Consider the following 16,249-nt stretch of genomic DNA (forward strand, 5'->3'; position numbering starts at 1 on the left):
GTTTCCTATCAAAAGAAAAGAAATGGTAGAGCCCTCCACTTAGTAGAAGATCAAGACTGTAATCAGTCTTGAATCCTAATAGGTTTTAGGTTTACAAAATAGAAGAAAAAGTGAGAGAAAGAAGAGAGAATAGAAGAGGAACAGGAGAACACAAGTGGTTGAAAGGAGGAACAGATTCTGACAGATCTGTCGCCGCCACTTTCTTATTATTTATAGGTTATGTTTAGTACACAATGGAAAGGACACATCTGCCCTTAGTACTTACATAATAAATAAAGTAAATAAAAGCTGAAATAAATAACAACTGAATTAACAAACTGACACTACTATAACTGAAACAAATAACTACACATGCTATCCTACAAACACAGTGGGGACCACTGCAGTGGGGCCCACATCAGTGTTCTCTACACTCCCCCTCAAGTTGGGAGTAGATATCTATCATTCCCAACTTGGACAGGTCTGTCTCTAACTTCTTCCTTGGTACAGCCTTGGTGAGGATATCTGCGAGCTGCATATTAGATGTGATGTACGGAAGACACACTTCTTGTGATGTGACCCTTTCTCGCATAAAATGTCGATCAACTTCGATGTGTTTAGTTCTGTCATGCTGCACTGGGTTGTAGGCTATATTAATAGCTGTCTGATTATCACAATACAGCATTAAGGGCTTTTCATAGTCAATACCCAACTCTTCAAGTAGTGACCTCAGCCATAAGATTTCAGCCACTCCATTAGCCATTGACCTGTATTCCGCTTCAGCACTGGAGCGGGAAACAACACTCTACTTCTTACTCCTCCAAGAGACAAGGTTACCTCCCACAAGGGCACAATATCCAGAGGTAGACCTTCTGTCATCAACACTCCCAGCCCAATCGGCATCTGTATAGACTTCCACCCTCATGTGATTATTGTTCTTGAGCAGTATACCTCTACCCGGGCATCTCTTCAAGTATGCTAATATTCTCTCTGCCGCAAGAAGATGAGAAGTTCTAGGGGAGTGCATGTACTGGCTAACAACACTAACTGCATAGCTGATATCCGGCCAAGTGAGGCAGAGATATAGGAGCTTTCCAACCAACCGTTGGAACATAACTTTGTCTTCAAGAGGCTCCCCGCCCTCTGCACTAATCTTGTGATTTTGTTCGATGGGTGTATCAGCCGGCTTAACCCCCCAACTTTCCAGTTTCCGCCAACAGATCTAGAACATATTTTCTCTGAGAGATAAAAATCCCCTGCTTGGATCTAGCAACCTCAATACCCAAAAAGTATCGTAGTGCACCAAGATCTTTCACCTCAAACTCTTGATGAAGAAGTTGTTTGAGGGACTCAATCTCATGATTGTCATTTCCTGTCACCACAATATCATCAACATATACTGCAAGTAGTGTCAGAGAGGACTCCACCCTCTTGATGAATAGTGTATGATCTGACTGAGCCTGTACATAACCAAACTTTCCAAGGGCTAATCTGAACTTATCAAACCAGGCTCTAGGTGACTGCTTCAAACCATACAATGCCTTGTTTAGTCGGCAAACCTTCTTACCTATCTCAGTATCATAGAATCCAGGAGACAACTGCATGTAAACCTCTTCCTGTAAGTCTCCATTCAGAAAGGCATTTTTAACATCCATCTGAAACAGGGGCCAAGAATGATTTGCTGCAAGGGATAACAGAACTCGGATGGTGGTCATCTTGGCTACTGGGGCAAAGGTTTCCAAGTAGTCTATACCATAAGTCTAAGTGAACTCCTTTGCAACCAGTCGGGCTTTGTACCTTTCAATAGAGCCATCAGCATTATGCTTCACAGTGAACACCCATCTGCATCCCACCGGTTTCTTTCCTTTTGGTGGGTCAACCAGTGCCCAAGTATTATTCTTCAACAGGGCATCCATTTCAACTTGCATTGCACCTTTCCATTCTGGAACTGATAAGGCTTCTTGCACTGTTCTTGGAATAGGGACATCGGCAATGGAAGTAAGATAGGACCGGTAAGATGGAGACAGACGATCATAGGATAAGAACTGTGAGATGTTGTGAGCTGTAGAAGTGGTGCAATGTCGTTTCCCTTTGCGAATGGCAATAGGGAGATCAAGGTCATCCACAAGAGAGGAAGTAGCAACAGTGTGGATGACCTTGATCTCCCTCTGGATCTGGAGCCGCAGAAGGAACTGGAGCTGGCCAGGACTGCCGATGACTGGGATCAACCTGCCTGCATCGCCTGTGATAGACTCTCAACTCCGGCTCCCTCTGACCACCCTCACAACTACAGCCTTCATCATCCAGTGGAATAGGTAAAGGGAACAGCCCCACTCAAAACAGCCCCACTTCCACTCTCACTGCTCTCCCCCTGAGGAAAGAAACTCAAAACAGCCCTTCCACTCTCACTGCTCTCCCCCTGAGGAGAAACCCTAGGATAATAGGGTGTCTCCTCAAAGAAGGTGACATCCATGGAGACAAACCGTTTCCCTGAAACCGGATCATAGCAGCAATAACCCTTTTGAGTTTGTGCATAACCAAGGAAAATGCATTTGGAGGCCTTAGGTTCAAACTTGGAATGATGAGGCCCGAGAAGCTGAACGAAACAGGTACAACCAAAGGTTTTAAGGGGAACAATGAACAACTCCTCGTCTGGGTATAGAAGAGAAAAGGGGGTTCTCATATCAAGAACCCGGGAAGGAACTCGATTAATGAGATAAACTGCCGTGAGGATAGCATCACCCCAGAAGCGAATAGGTACATTGGAGGTAAACATAATGCTTCTAGCCACCTCCAAGATATGCCTATTCTTCCTTTCAGCAACGCCGTTCTGCTGTGGTGTATAAGGGCAAGTGCTCTGGTGAATAACTCCATGGCTAAGAAGGTAGGAGGTCAATGGTTGAGCAAAGTATTTCTTTGCATTATCAGATCTAAGGACTTTGATTTTGGTCCCAAACTAAGTGAGAACCATCTGATGGAAGTTTTGGGTCAGAGCAGGAACCTCATCCCGAGAGCACATAAGATAGACCCAAGAAAACCGGGTATGGTCATCAACAAACAGTAGAAAATATCTGTACCCACCCATCGAAGAGATATGATACGGCCCCCAAACATCAGTATGCACAATATCAAAATAGGAATTACTCCTTTTATTACTTAAAGAATAAGAGGTTCTACAATGTTTGGCAAACTCACAACTCTCACACCTCAACTTTGATAACTCAACAGACTCAAATAAAGCAGGAAACAGACTTTTCAAAGACTTAAAAGACAAATGACCTAATCGGTTATGCCAAAGCATAACCGAACTCACAGACTGGGAAACAAAAGACTTCTTATCCACTGACTCCTCCCGACGAGAACTCTCTCCAAGCATATAGATCTCGTTCATCTCACGGCCAGTCCCAATCACCTTCCTCGTCTCCAAGTCCTGAAAAACACATCGGTCAGGGAAAAAGGTTACTGAACAGTTCATGTGTTTGGTAAAGAGATAGTATCCGATAGCTTGATGTCCCCCTTGCCCAAAATGGGAACAAGAGAGCCATCAGCAATGGACACTCTATCTCGGCCAGAGGACAAGTGATAAGAAGTGAACAAAGATGGCAAACTAGTCATATGGTCAGATGCACCTGAATCTATTACCCAGCAGTGGTCAGTATTACCTGGAGTTGAAGCATGGTAAGCTGAGGCTCGAGTACCTGAATGTGCAAATGCATATGTGGCAGGAGCTGATGGTGACTGAGATGGCTGAGCTGAACTCCCAACTTCCTTTTCCAACTGTATGAGGGCAGCCCAAACAACAGCTAAAGTCTCTAGGGATGTGCCTGATGAGGATGTTGAATCAGTGTTCACGGCCACATGAGCATTACCCTTCTTATTTCTCAGTTTTGTTGGGACCAAGTGAGGATGTAGCTTCCAACAAGTATCTTTTGTGTGCTTGGGTTTCTTGCAATGTTCACATACCAGATCCCGTTTATCTTCCTTCTTCCGGTCCCTTTCTGAGTCACCCCCTGGCTTAGGTTTAATAGCTGTCAAGGCTGGGAAAGAGGGCTGAGGCTGCATCATGACTTTCCTCCTGGTCTCTTCACTATGCACCAGGGAGTATGCTTGAGAAAGGGTCACACTATCTTTTGTCAATATCTGTTGTCGCACAATGTCATAATCTGAATTCAAACCAGCCAGAAACTCAAATACCCTATTCGTCTCGACTTGATTTCTGTGAGTCTGTGCATCTTTGGGACTCTCCCACTCAAGGGTCTCTAGATGGTCAATCTCATGCCACAAGGATTTCAAGGTAGAGAAGTAGACAGAAACTGGCTTCTCTCCTTGTTTAAGGTTGTTCACCTCACACTTCAGTTCATAGGCTCTGGCAACATTAAGGGGTTGGGAATAGGTTTCTTTCACAACATCCCATATCTCTTTGGCTGTCTTTGCCCACAAGAAATTGCGGCTGATATGTGGCTGCATAGAATTACACAGCCATGCCATAACCAAATAGTTCTCTTGAACCCACTTGGTGTATGTTGGGTCCTCCTTGGAAGGTTCTTTCACATCTCCCAAGAGGTAACCCAGTTTTCCCCTTCCTCCAATAGCCATCATGGCTGATTGAGCCCACTCCAAGTAATTTGACCCATCAAATCTCATAGTTGTAATCTGAAACCCGGTTTCAGATACACCACCAAAACTGTTGTTTCCAAAACTACTTTCTCCCTGACCCTTAAACTCCATCTTGGATGGAGAATCAGTGGCTACAAACTGTTAGAGCCACTACTGCTATACCAGAAAACGGAGTAAAACAAGCAGGTCTGAAATCTGATTTGAAACCAACACAAAATTGATCCGAAATCTTATCTGAAAACAATCGCCTATCACAGTATATGCAAGAAATCAACTCAAATCTGATCTGAAATCAATCGGCATGCACAGTACCAAGCAGCCTGTCAATCTGAGATGCTATTTTCTGAAATCACTCCTGTGGGGCCCACTACTGCGAGAGCAAAATTAGGGTTTCAACTGTAGGTCTGAAATAAGTGTGCAGCTGCACTCTCCAAACAGTCCGCACAAGTGGGACTTATCGTAGGGCAATATGAAACCCTAAAAACTAATCACCTCTGAGAGGGGGGGGGGGGTTCGGCCCAACAGTCAAACCCTAGAAACAAACTTAAACACAGTTCGGCAAGTCAAACCCTAGAAACAAACTGGAACATAGTTCGGCCCCTCCTAGACAGGTTCAACCTATCTCAACTGATTGCAGTCTCTGAAAACTCAATAAGAAAACTTACTTATGTACTTTCGGTTTACTGTCTTCTAGGGTTACCTGAACCCTAACCTTCGCTGCTTCTTCCTGATTACCAACTCTCTGCAAGCCGCGGCAAGTCTTCAACTGCTGCGAACCTCTCCTAGTAATCTCCAAGATTCAGCCACCGAATACTTCTTCAAAGCTTCTAGCCCTAGCTAGTCCTCATGTGGTCGGCTGGACTAGACACACATGAGAAGCCCTAGATAGGCTCTGATACCAAGTAGAAGATCAAGACTGTAATCAGTCTTGAATCCTAATAGGCTTTAGGTTTACAAAATAGAAGAAAAAGTGAGAGAAAGAAGAGAGAATAGAAGAGGAACAGGAGAACACAAGTGGTTGAAAGGAGGAACAGATTCTGACAGATCTGTCGCCGCCACTTTCTTATTATTTATAGGTTATGTTTAGTACACAATGGAAAGGACACATCTGCCCTTAGTACTTACATAATAAATAAAGTAAATAAAAGCTGAAATAAATAACAACTGAATTAACAAACTGACACTACCATAACTGAAACAAATAACTACACATGCTATCCTACGAACACAGTGGGGACCACTGCAGTGGGGCCCACATCAGTGTTCTCTACACACTTCAAGTTTAGAGACAGTCTTTCCTTCTCCCATTCGCTAAGGAATGAAAAAATTTTGTATTCCTATCCCCCTCCCTAATCCATTTACATCTGGATTTTTGTCTCCAACTAATCTCTTCTTTATGTAGAAGATCCTCTAATTGCTTCTTTAAATTCCACCCGCTGTTCCCTGTCTCTTTCCTCAAGGTTTCCACTTATTTCACAAACTCTAACATGTTCCACTCTTTAATTTTTTTTTTATATCTTCTGAAGGGATGCACAACAGGGGTAGCCCATCCCCCAACCCAAGTGCAAGTGGGATTCAATCTCAAGTCTCCGCTATGACCAGCAAAAGACCTTACCAACCCGCTGGTTGGCACCTTGCATTCCACTCTTTAATTCTCTCTTTCAATATTGAAGTTTCCTGTGAAACTTCATTCCTTTCCACTCTGCTCTAGGGTTACTCTCCGTCCATCACTCCCTAGCTTTCTTAGAAAACTCTAGATGAGTTAACCACATATTTTTAAATCTAAACAGAGATGGCCCAGCACTCCTAAACGACTCCTTACTAATCACCATTACCCTAGGGAGTGCTCTCAACATCAATCCTCCCCAATGCTCTTCCTAGTATGGTGAGAACAAGAATATATCCTGTTTAGAACATATTGGGTTAGCTTGGAGATTGGACCATGTGAAGTTACTATGCACAAGTGGGATTTCCTTGAGTTCAAAATCATCCACAAAATTATTAAAGTTCCCCATTTTGGTAGTCACCCTCTACCTAGAGTTGTCGGTTTCATTTGTGAACCTGATTACATTAAAGTCTCCTCCTAAACACCAAGGACCCTCCCATAAACCTTTAACATCCCCCAATTCTTCCCAACGCTTCCTCCTTTCCCAATAATCATTAGGTCCATATACATTGGTAAGCACCCAGACAAAATCGACCTCAATTTGTTTAAACTTCATGGACACTAAAGAATTACCGATTAGCTTCTTAGTTCCCTCTAGCACCTCGTTCTTCCACATGGTCACTATGCCCCCAGAAGACCCCTAGGATGGTGAAACTACCCAACTAATTCCCCTTTCCCTCCAGATACTCTTTGCCCAGCTCCTATCAAAGTTTGCCTGTTTAGTCACCTAAAGTAACAACACATCTGGGTTCAGCTTCCTAATGGCCTCTCTCAAAAGTGCTCTTTTCCTTGCACTTCCTATACCCCAAATATTCCAGCTCGTTATCTTCATTTAAATCACACTTCCGAGACCCCTGCTGTAACAATCTACTTACACCCTTTTCTTCTTTTCCACTTCCTCCATAAGATTTGTCACCCTCCAAATCTCTCTTTAATCTCTCCACTTCACTTAATTTCCTCTTTCTCACCTTACCTTCCTCCTGCTTCTGTAGAAAAACTTTCAGATCACTAGGATTCTTTAGTTTACACCCAAGTTTTCCTACAAACTCTGCCACCAAGCCCTCCACTCATGAGCCTTCAGTTCTAGAATTGAGAAGGAATCTAGCACAACAGACACAGAGCAAACATCAGTAGCAAAAACCGAATTGACAAGGTTACCTGAGTTACATCTTTGAGGAGGGTTCGAGCAAAAGAGATACATTCTGGTGGCTCTTCTAGTCTAGAGAAGTGAGGATCATCTATCCCCTTGGTTTGAGTCCAAGTTGGAAGCAGACTCGTCTCCTTTTGAACACCCTAATTTCTTGTCATGACCTGTTGTTTATCCCTCTTTGATGAATTCCTATCTTGTATTAGGTGGTCCGTGATTATTTCCTTACTAATGTCCTGCTAAGAGAGTTGATTTGGTGCGGGTATTTCTTCGTTTGACTTTCGGTTAACCTCCCTAGCCACCTTGTTGTACATCTCCAACACAAGCTCTACCCTTATGGTTGGCGCCATAGAGATTCCTTTCCCTCCACTTTCCACTTCATGGAACAATGACTGTATGTGCATCGTTCCTCCTCCTTGATCAGGTAAATCTTCTTCCCCTTCACTCCCTAAGCATGTCTCATCGTCTGAGTCTTCTTCATTCTCCTCTTCACCATCAAGGCAGTTTACCCAGACTTCATCTTCCTCCTCCCTTTCATCCACATAATCCTTCACATATCTAGGGTTTGGCTTTCACTTAAGTCAGGGCACAATGGTAATTCTTGTATACCTTAGAAGAGTATAAATAAAAGAAGGGCCAACTAAAGGGATTTAAATTTTTCTCTCTAGTTCGGCCGTGGCCTTTTCTCCTTCTTCTTCTTCTTCTTCTCCTTCTCTCTCTCTCTTGTCCTTCTCTTTCTTCTGATCTGAACTTATACGAACATCTAGTCTGAGTTTTATCATGGTATCAGAACCACGATAATCAGTTCAGATCAGTTGTCTCCTTTTCTCTCTGTTCTGCACATTCCTTTCTAGGGTTTTGCAGAATTCTCATTGATACCTAGAGAGTTTTCCAAAAAGAAAGAAAAGGACTGGTTGTTTTCTCCTTCTGGGGATTTCCACGACTCCAATGAGTGCAGTTGTTGTGGTTTTGTGTCGTTGGTAGAAAACCCTCTACTCACAATTCGAAGAGGGCTGGTTTTGTGATGGTGACAGTGCAGACTTGGTACCCTCTACTCAACAGGTACATGATCTTCGAACTAAGTTGTGGTATGTAGCAAGTTTTTTTTATATGTTGCAGAACTGAATATCCTATTCGTGAGGTGTGTTGTGAGGGTTTCTAGTGCTGACAGTAGACGGAAACAGTAGTGCTGTTGCTAAAAGTGGTGAACAGTTGTGAATATTGTTGCTGAAACAGTGGTGAATAGTTGTGAGTGTTGTTGCTGAAACCTGGTACTAGGAACCCTAGTGGTGTTCAGTCATTCGTGTGGAGTGTGGTGATTTATTAGGGCAGTAGAGTAACAATTTAGTTGTACAGCTTCCCGTTGTTTTCCTGTGCAGTCATGCGAGACAGCAGTGAATACAAATCAAGTGCGATGGTGCCTTCTGATTATCTGAATGTGCAGATGACCTCAATAAAACTGAATGGTGAGAATTATGTCCCTTGGGCTAAGTCTGATGAAGTTTTCCTAAAAGCCAAAAAGAAAGTAAAACATGTGAGGGAAGATAAACCCCCAATTGATTCTCCAGGATATGATGAATGGGAGCAGGAGGATGCTCAAATTATGACTTGGCTATGGAACAGCATGGAGTCCAAAATTAGTGTGAACTTCATGTTTTTATATACAACCAAGTAAGTATGGGATCATGCAAGGAAACTATATTCTGGACAAGATAACACTACTAGGATTTACCAACTGTACCAAGAGTACTTCAATCTGCAACAAGGGAATCAGTCTCGAGGACTATTATACCAGTATGAGAAATTTATGAAATGAGTTGAATGTTTATCATCCTCTTACACCTGATGTCAAAATTCAGCAACAACAGAGAGAGCAGTTGGATGTGACCAGATTTTTAGTAGAGCTGAAGTCTGAGTATGAACCCGTAAGGGCACAGATACTAGGTGGATCTGCTCTTCCCTCTCTTGAGGAAGTGTTTGCTCGTCTTCGGAGGATTTCAATTGGACCCACAGAGACCTCCACTATGTCAGATAGGTCTGCATTTGCAGTTACGAGAGGGGGAGGTCGTGGTGGTAGAAGAGGTCAGCATGGTCGTGGTAGTGGTGGTGGACCCATGTGTGGTCATGGTGGTGGTCGTGTTGGAGGACGAGACTCAGGGGGAGCCTGTGGTAGGGGACGTGGTAATACTCAGAGAAGATGTACTCATTGTGGTCTAGAGGGACATACTATCAACTTTTGCTATGATCTACATGGCCCACCATCAACCTGGGCAAATCATGCAGCAGTAAATGGTGGTAGCTCAAGACAAGAATCTCAAGTTACTGATCAGATCCCCACTACATCTACAGATACTTCCAGAAAGGAGATGGTGAGTTTCACGGGATGAGTATGAGCGGTTCATTCAGGGTACATCTCAACAGAACACGGCTACCCTTGCACACACAGGTACGGCTTGTCTGGCATCCACACCTTCCCGTTGGATTATAGATTCTAGAGCTTCCGATCATATGGCTGGAACTCCAGGTGTGTTTTCATCCATTTCTCCGTCCTCCACTTCCCAATCTGTTACTCTTGCAAATGGCTCTACATCATCCATACGTGGTGTTGATAATGTTGACACAGACTCATTATCCCTCTCCTCAGTGTTATATGTTCCTAAGTTTCCCTTTAACCTGATGTTTGTTAGTAAATTGACTAAGTCTCTTAATTGCTCAATAACTTTTTACCCTTCCTCTCGTGTGTTTCAAGATCTCAAGACGAAGATGAAGATTGATGGAGGGCATGAAGCTGGTGGACTGTATTATCTTGATGGAGGTGGTTCGGCAACGACTCTTCAGTCATCTCTCTCCCCTCATCAGTTGCACTGCAGACTTGGTCATCCATCTCTTAGAGCTCTTCAGTTACTTGTTCCGTCGTTGAGTCGTTTTTCTAATTTAAATCGTGAGTCGTGTCAGTTTGGGAAACATCATCGTGTCTCCTTTAGTCCTAAAGTTGATAGTCGTACATCGAGTCCTTTTTCTTTAGTCCATTCGGACATCTGGGGTCAAACAGAGTAGTGTCTTATAATGGTTACAAGTACTTTGTAATTTTTGTTGATGATTCAAGGATGACATGGCTTTACCTTATGAAAGAAAAGAGTGAATTGTTTTCTATCTTCCAGAAATTTTATGTTGAAATTCGCAATCAATTTGGTGTACATATTAAAATTCTTCGTTCTAATAATGGCCACGAGTATTTTTCCACACCCTTTCAAGAATATTTGGAACAACATGGCATTATCCATCAAATCTCATGTACCTACACCCCTGACAAAAATGGGGTGGTTGAAAGAAAGAACCGTCAACTTTTGGAAACTACTCGGTCCCTCTTACATTAGATGAATGTCCCCAAACCCTTTTGGAGTGATGTTGTACATACACCCTGCTTTCTTATTAACCGCATGCCCATGTCTATCCTTGAAGGTCAGTCCCCTTTCTCTATTCTTTTTCCCACGTTGTCTCCTTTTCCCCTTACTCCCAAAGTTTTTGGATGCGTGTGTTTCGTTCATAATCTTGGGCCTAGAATGGACAAGTTAGATACTAGACCCACTAAGTGTGTCTTTCTTGGCTATTCCAGGACTCAAAAAGGGTATAAGTGTTATAATCCTCGTTCTCGGCGTTCTTTTGTGTGTTCTAGTGTTACATTTTTTGAGTTTGTTCCTTTCTTCTCCAGGTCGGATACTTCTTCTCCTCCGTTGCCATCACCCCCTCTTTCAGTTCCTGTTGAGGATCCTGTTCCTCTTGTTCAAGTTGTGACCCAGTCTTTGACTCCACTGCAGCTACCTGAGAGAGGACCACCTATCTGGAAAGTGTATACACATTGTTAGGTACCAGCTCCTCCCCCAACTTCGTCACCGTTGACAGATCCAACAGTTGATCCCACCCCAGTCCCAACCCCAAGTTCTGACCTTGATCTTCCTATTGCTTTGCAGAAAGGTAAACGCAGGTGCACTCACCTTTCCGCTTCCCATCGACAGTTTGTTTCTATGTTATCCTCTGTCTCTGTTCCTAAGGATGTCCAAGAAGCCCTCACTTCTCCAGGTTGGCACCAAGAAATGGAAGAACTCTCGACCCTGACCCGTACTCATACGTGGGACCTACCACTCTTTCGCCTGGTAAGCATGTTGTCGGCTGTAAGTGAGTGTACACGGTTAAATACTTACCTGATGGGAGTGTTGAACGGTTGAAAGCTCAGTTAGTTGCCAAAGGTTATTCACAGCAATATGGTATTGATTACACAGACACCTCTCCAATTGCCAAAATTGGGTCAATTCGTGTTCTGATTTCTCTTGCTGCTATGTTTGATTGGCCCTTGTTTCAGCTTGATATCAAGAATGCTTTTTTACATGGTGATTTTCTTGAGGAGGTGTATATGGAGCAACCACCAGGGTTTGTTGCTCAAGGGGAGGGTGAGAAGGTATGTAGACTTAAGAAGGCTATTTATGGACTTAAACAATCTCCCCGTGCATGGTTTGGGAGATTTAGTGAAGTGGTGAAGAAGTTTGGAATGAAACATTGTTAGGTTGATCATTCCGTATTCAGCTATGAATCAAATGCTGGGAAGATTCTCTTGGTGGTATATGTAGATGACATTGTTATCACAAGTAGTGACAGACTAGGAATTGACAGGTTGAAGACTTACTTGAATGATCACTTCCAGACAAAGGATCTGGGCAAATTAAGATACTTCCTGGGGATAGAGGTTGCGAGGTCCAAGAATGGTATTAATTTGTGCCAGAGGAAATATGTTCTTGATCTGTTAGAAGAAACAGGGTTGTTGGGTGCAAGACCAGCTAAAACACCTACGGAACTGAATGTTAAATTGGGTAGTGATACAGGTGAGGAGTTTGAGGATCCGGGAAGGTACAAAAGGTTGGTGGGTAAGCTTAATTACCTAACCATCACTCGACCTGATATCTCATTTGCAGTCAGTGTAGTGAGTCAATTTATGCAGAATCCTCGAATCCCACACTAGAGGCAGTCCTAAGGATTGTGAGGTATTTGAAGGGTACTCCAGGTCGTGGTTTGTTGTATAAGAGTGGAGGAAGTCTTGAGATAGAGGGATACACGGATGTTGATTGGGTCGGGTCCATATCTGAAAGAATGTCCACTACAAGGTATTGCACTTTTTTTAGTGGGAACTTAGTGACATGGAAGAGTAAGAAGCAGATAGTGGTAGCAAGAAGCAGTGCAGATGATGAATATAGGGCTATGGCACACACAACATGCGAACTAGTGGGGTTGAAGCATCTACTAGAGGAGATGGGATACTCAACTGACACTCCTATGAAGCTATACTATGATAATCAAGCTGCAGTTCATATCTCCTCTAATCCAGTGTTTCATGAAAGGACGAAGCACATAAAAGTGGATTGCCACTTTGTACGTGAGAAGGTGCTTAGTGGAGTGATAAGTACAGCATATGTGAAAACAGGAAATCAATGGGCAGATCTGTTTACCAAAGGGTTGAATCGGGGAAAAGTGGACTACATATGTAACAAGCTAGGACTATATGACATATACTCACCAGCTTGAGGGGGAGTGATAGAGCCAGCTGTACAAGGGTAGTATAGTCCTTTTATGTTTAGTTATATATGTATTGTTCAGCTGATGTGGCTTTCACTTAAGTCAGGGCACAATGGTAATTCTTGTATACCTTAGAAGAGTATAAATAAAAGAAGGGCCAACTAAAGGGATTTGAATTTTTCTCTCTAGTTCGGCCGTGGCCTTTTCTCCTTCTTCTTCTTCTCCTTCTCCTTCTCTCTCTCTCTTGTCCTTCTCTTTCTTCTGATCTGAACTTATACGAACATCTAGTCTGAGTTTTATCACATATGTTCCTTTTTCCTTGGGCGGGGGTGGGGGTTTTGGAGATTCAGCCATCAATACCATATGCACTTTAGAACAGAATAAAGAAAGACATAAGAAGATGTTACCAAAACTATTTGGTTTAGATATCTGGATGCATTGTAAGTGGCATTAGAGGAAATATTCTCGCTGTTTGGTCCCATTTTGTGCATCTATTTAATTGAAGCTCAGTACCAAGGAGCTGTCTGTGTTGATCTCCCTTGGCCAGCAAGAAGGTCTAGCGGCATGGAATCATCCTATGGAATACAATGGCTTTTCATTATATTGGTCATTTGGGAAAAGTAGAAGAGCTACATATCTGACAAGAAAATCTCTTCTTGGTAATTGGTAGGGCATAGAGGCTATTAGAGTGTTGGTTAGATGCCAATGGTAGCAGATTATTTTCCACTTTTCTTTTAAATCATATAAAAGTATGCATGATATGCACAGTTCTTCCTCATTAAACATGTAAGCATGTTGTATCCTGTCCCCCCCCCCTCCTCCTTCCCTAGTGAATAATAAAGGAAAAAGAAAATAAGTAGTTACTTCAGAAGTGAAGCAAACCATAAATATAAATGAACTCACCCAGTATAATTTGAAAACCTTTCTGCACCAACAATTTCTATAGCCTCATTGTCAGCCATAGATGGCAGGAAAAGCATGCTAATAATTAATTCAGGATTGATCATGAAACAGATCTCTTCCTACACAAGATTATAAAGACATGAAAAAAAGTAAGGATCAAAACTTCTACAGATCAAGCAGTTTTTTCATTTACCAAAAAAAAAAGCAAATTTTTCGATTTTGATAGGTTAAGAAAATTATCAATGAACTATTCAATATTTGATTAGGGAGAAGGGTGCAATGTGCAAAAATAAAGAGAATAAAACATATACACCGAGTAACTTACACTAGGAAAAGGACATTATCACAGGCACGAAAAATTGCTTCCAATTATTCTTTGGTAATTAAAATGAGTTATAATTATTTCACACACAATGATGAATCCTGGATACTAGTATTTACAAGTACTTCAAAAGGATCACTTTAAACTTGTCTTTTCATAAAATTTGGTCATCCTTTACTATTGGTAAATGGTCTCTAGCAAGGTTTAAAGTGTCAGTGACATTGCAAATGCTTGCCATCCAAATATAGGAAACATGTTGAAAATGTCAGAAATGTGGTATAGAAATATTGTAAAAATTATAGACCTGGTGGAAACATGGTAAAATATGCAGAAATATACAATGATATTTTATGAAATGATAACAAAAGCATAAAACACCCTTTCAGATTTTTATCTTTCTGAAAATCATCAAGCAAAGCTGAGAAACTAAGATCAATAGACAAAATAACATACTAAGAACCTGTAGACTTGAGTTAAAACAGTAAATTCAAGAAAAATTTAAACTCACAAAAAGTGCACATGATTCTAATAAATTAACCAAAAAAATCTATACACAAACAAAAGCTAATAGTTAACATCACATCAAAAAAGAATTTCAAGTAGGCTCAAAGTGGTCATCATCTCCATCAGGCAGGCAATAATACTGCTGCTCCACATATCTGCAATATTGGTTGCTAATTCATCATGTTATAATACTATCTTGTGTACTCCACATAGCAAATGTACTTTTCACTTGGGAATTAACCATAGAAATGGAAATATTAGGAAACATATCAACATCTTAAACCATGGTCTCTAGATAAAATTTATCTACTTCACTAAAAACTTGAGAGTAAATGATTTTCCTTTTTGCTTGGAAACTGATTAAGGGAATTTTATTTTATCAACAAAAAAGAGTCAAACATGCAATTGTTAGACCACTTCATTAGATAGAGAAGCCTATCCATCAAACTCACAATGGAAGAATTAGACATTAAATATCGCTCATCAAAGTCATAAAATGAGAGAGAGTAGGTTAAGGTTGTAAGGCCAACTATGTTGTATGGAGCAAAGTGTTGGGCAATCAAGAAACAACATGTTCAGAAAATGTGTGCAGAAATGTGAATTCTAAGATGAATGAGTAAAAAAAAAACCAGAAAGGATAGGATCAAGATGAAACCATCCATAGAAACCTAAGAGAGTAGGAGTGGCACCAATAAGTGATAAAATAAGAGAGAGTAGGCTAAGATGGATTGGTCACAGCTCCCTCTCGCTTTGAGAATATGCAGTTGTGTCACCCGGGCTTTATACAAAAGATTAGAGAGTGGGGGGAGGGGGGGAGCAACTTGAGAGTTGAATGGAAAGGGATGAGATTTCACAGGAAGCTGCAAGATTTAAAATCCAAGATCAAGGAATGAAACATTTTGGAGTTTGGGAGGTTTGAAGAGAAGAAACAATCAGTGATTAATCAAATGAGATAAGGAAACTAGATGGACCCTAAGGAAACAATTGGAAGATGTACTTCATAAAGAAGAAATCAGTTGGAGACGGAAGTCAAGGCATAAATGGATTAAGGAGGGTGATAACAACACTAAATTCTTCCATGCAATGGCAATTAGCAGGAAGAGGAGGGATCACATCAAGATTATTGGTTGATGGGGTTTTTATGATTAATCAGAATGAGATAGTTGGGGCATTTAAAGAGCACCTTCGATCAATTTACAAAAGACCTTTGAAGGAAAGAGTGTGGCTTGAAAGTATTGAATGGTCAAGGGTTCCAAGTGAAATTAAGAATTGGTTGGAGAGGAGATTTGAACCGGAGTAAATTATGGAGGCTATTTTTTGAATGGATAGATGCAGAGCCCCTAGGTCGAATGGATTCACAATGGCCTTCTACCAAGATTGTTGGGACATTTTAAAAGAAGATTTATTAGAAGTGTTTGATTAGTTCTTTGAAAGAGGATTAATTAATCCAGGACTTATTTCTACTTTCATTGCCTATGTGTCTAAAAGAAAGTGATGCAACACATCCTCGGGAGTTTAGACTTTAGACCCATTAGCTTGGTAAATA

At 41.6% G+C, this 16,249-nt stretch overlaps 1 protein-coding gene across 4 annotated transcripts in view; it reads right to left on the reverse strand.

The window, feature by feature from the left end:
• LOC104612200 (poly(ADP-ribose) glycohydrolase 1-like) overlaps positions 1-16,249 on the reverse strand; it is an 80,569-nt gene that overhangs the window by 36,791 nt on the left and 27,529 nt on the right. For all 4 annotated transcript variants that reach the window (XM_010279544.3, XM_010279543.3, XM_010279548.2 and 1 more), the window contains exon 6: positions 13,878-13,996. In XM_010279544.3, the coding sequence (XP_010277846.1) occupies positions 13,878-13,996 (119 nt within the window). The remainder of the gene's footprint in view (positions 1-13,877; positions 13,997-16,249) is intronic.

Source organism: Nelumbo nucifera, chromosome 1, assembly GCF_055504915.1.
Source record: "Nelumbo nucifera cultivar China Antique chromosome 1, China Antique-T2T, whole genome shotgun sequence".
Taxonomy (NCBI): Eukaryota; Viridiplantae; Streptophyta; class Magnoliopsida; order Proteales; family Nelumbonaceae; genus Nelumbo; species Nelumbo nucifera.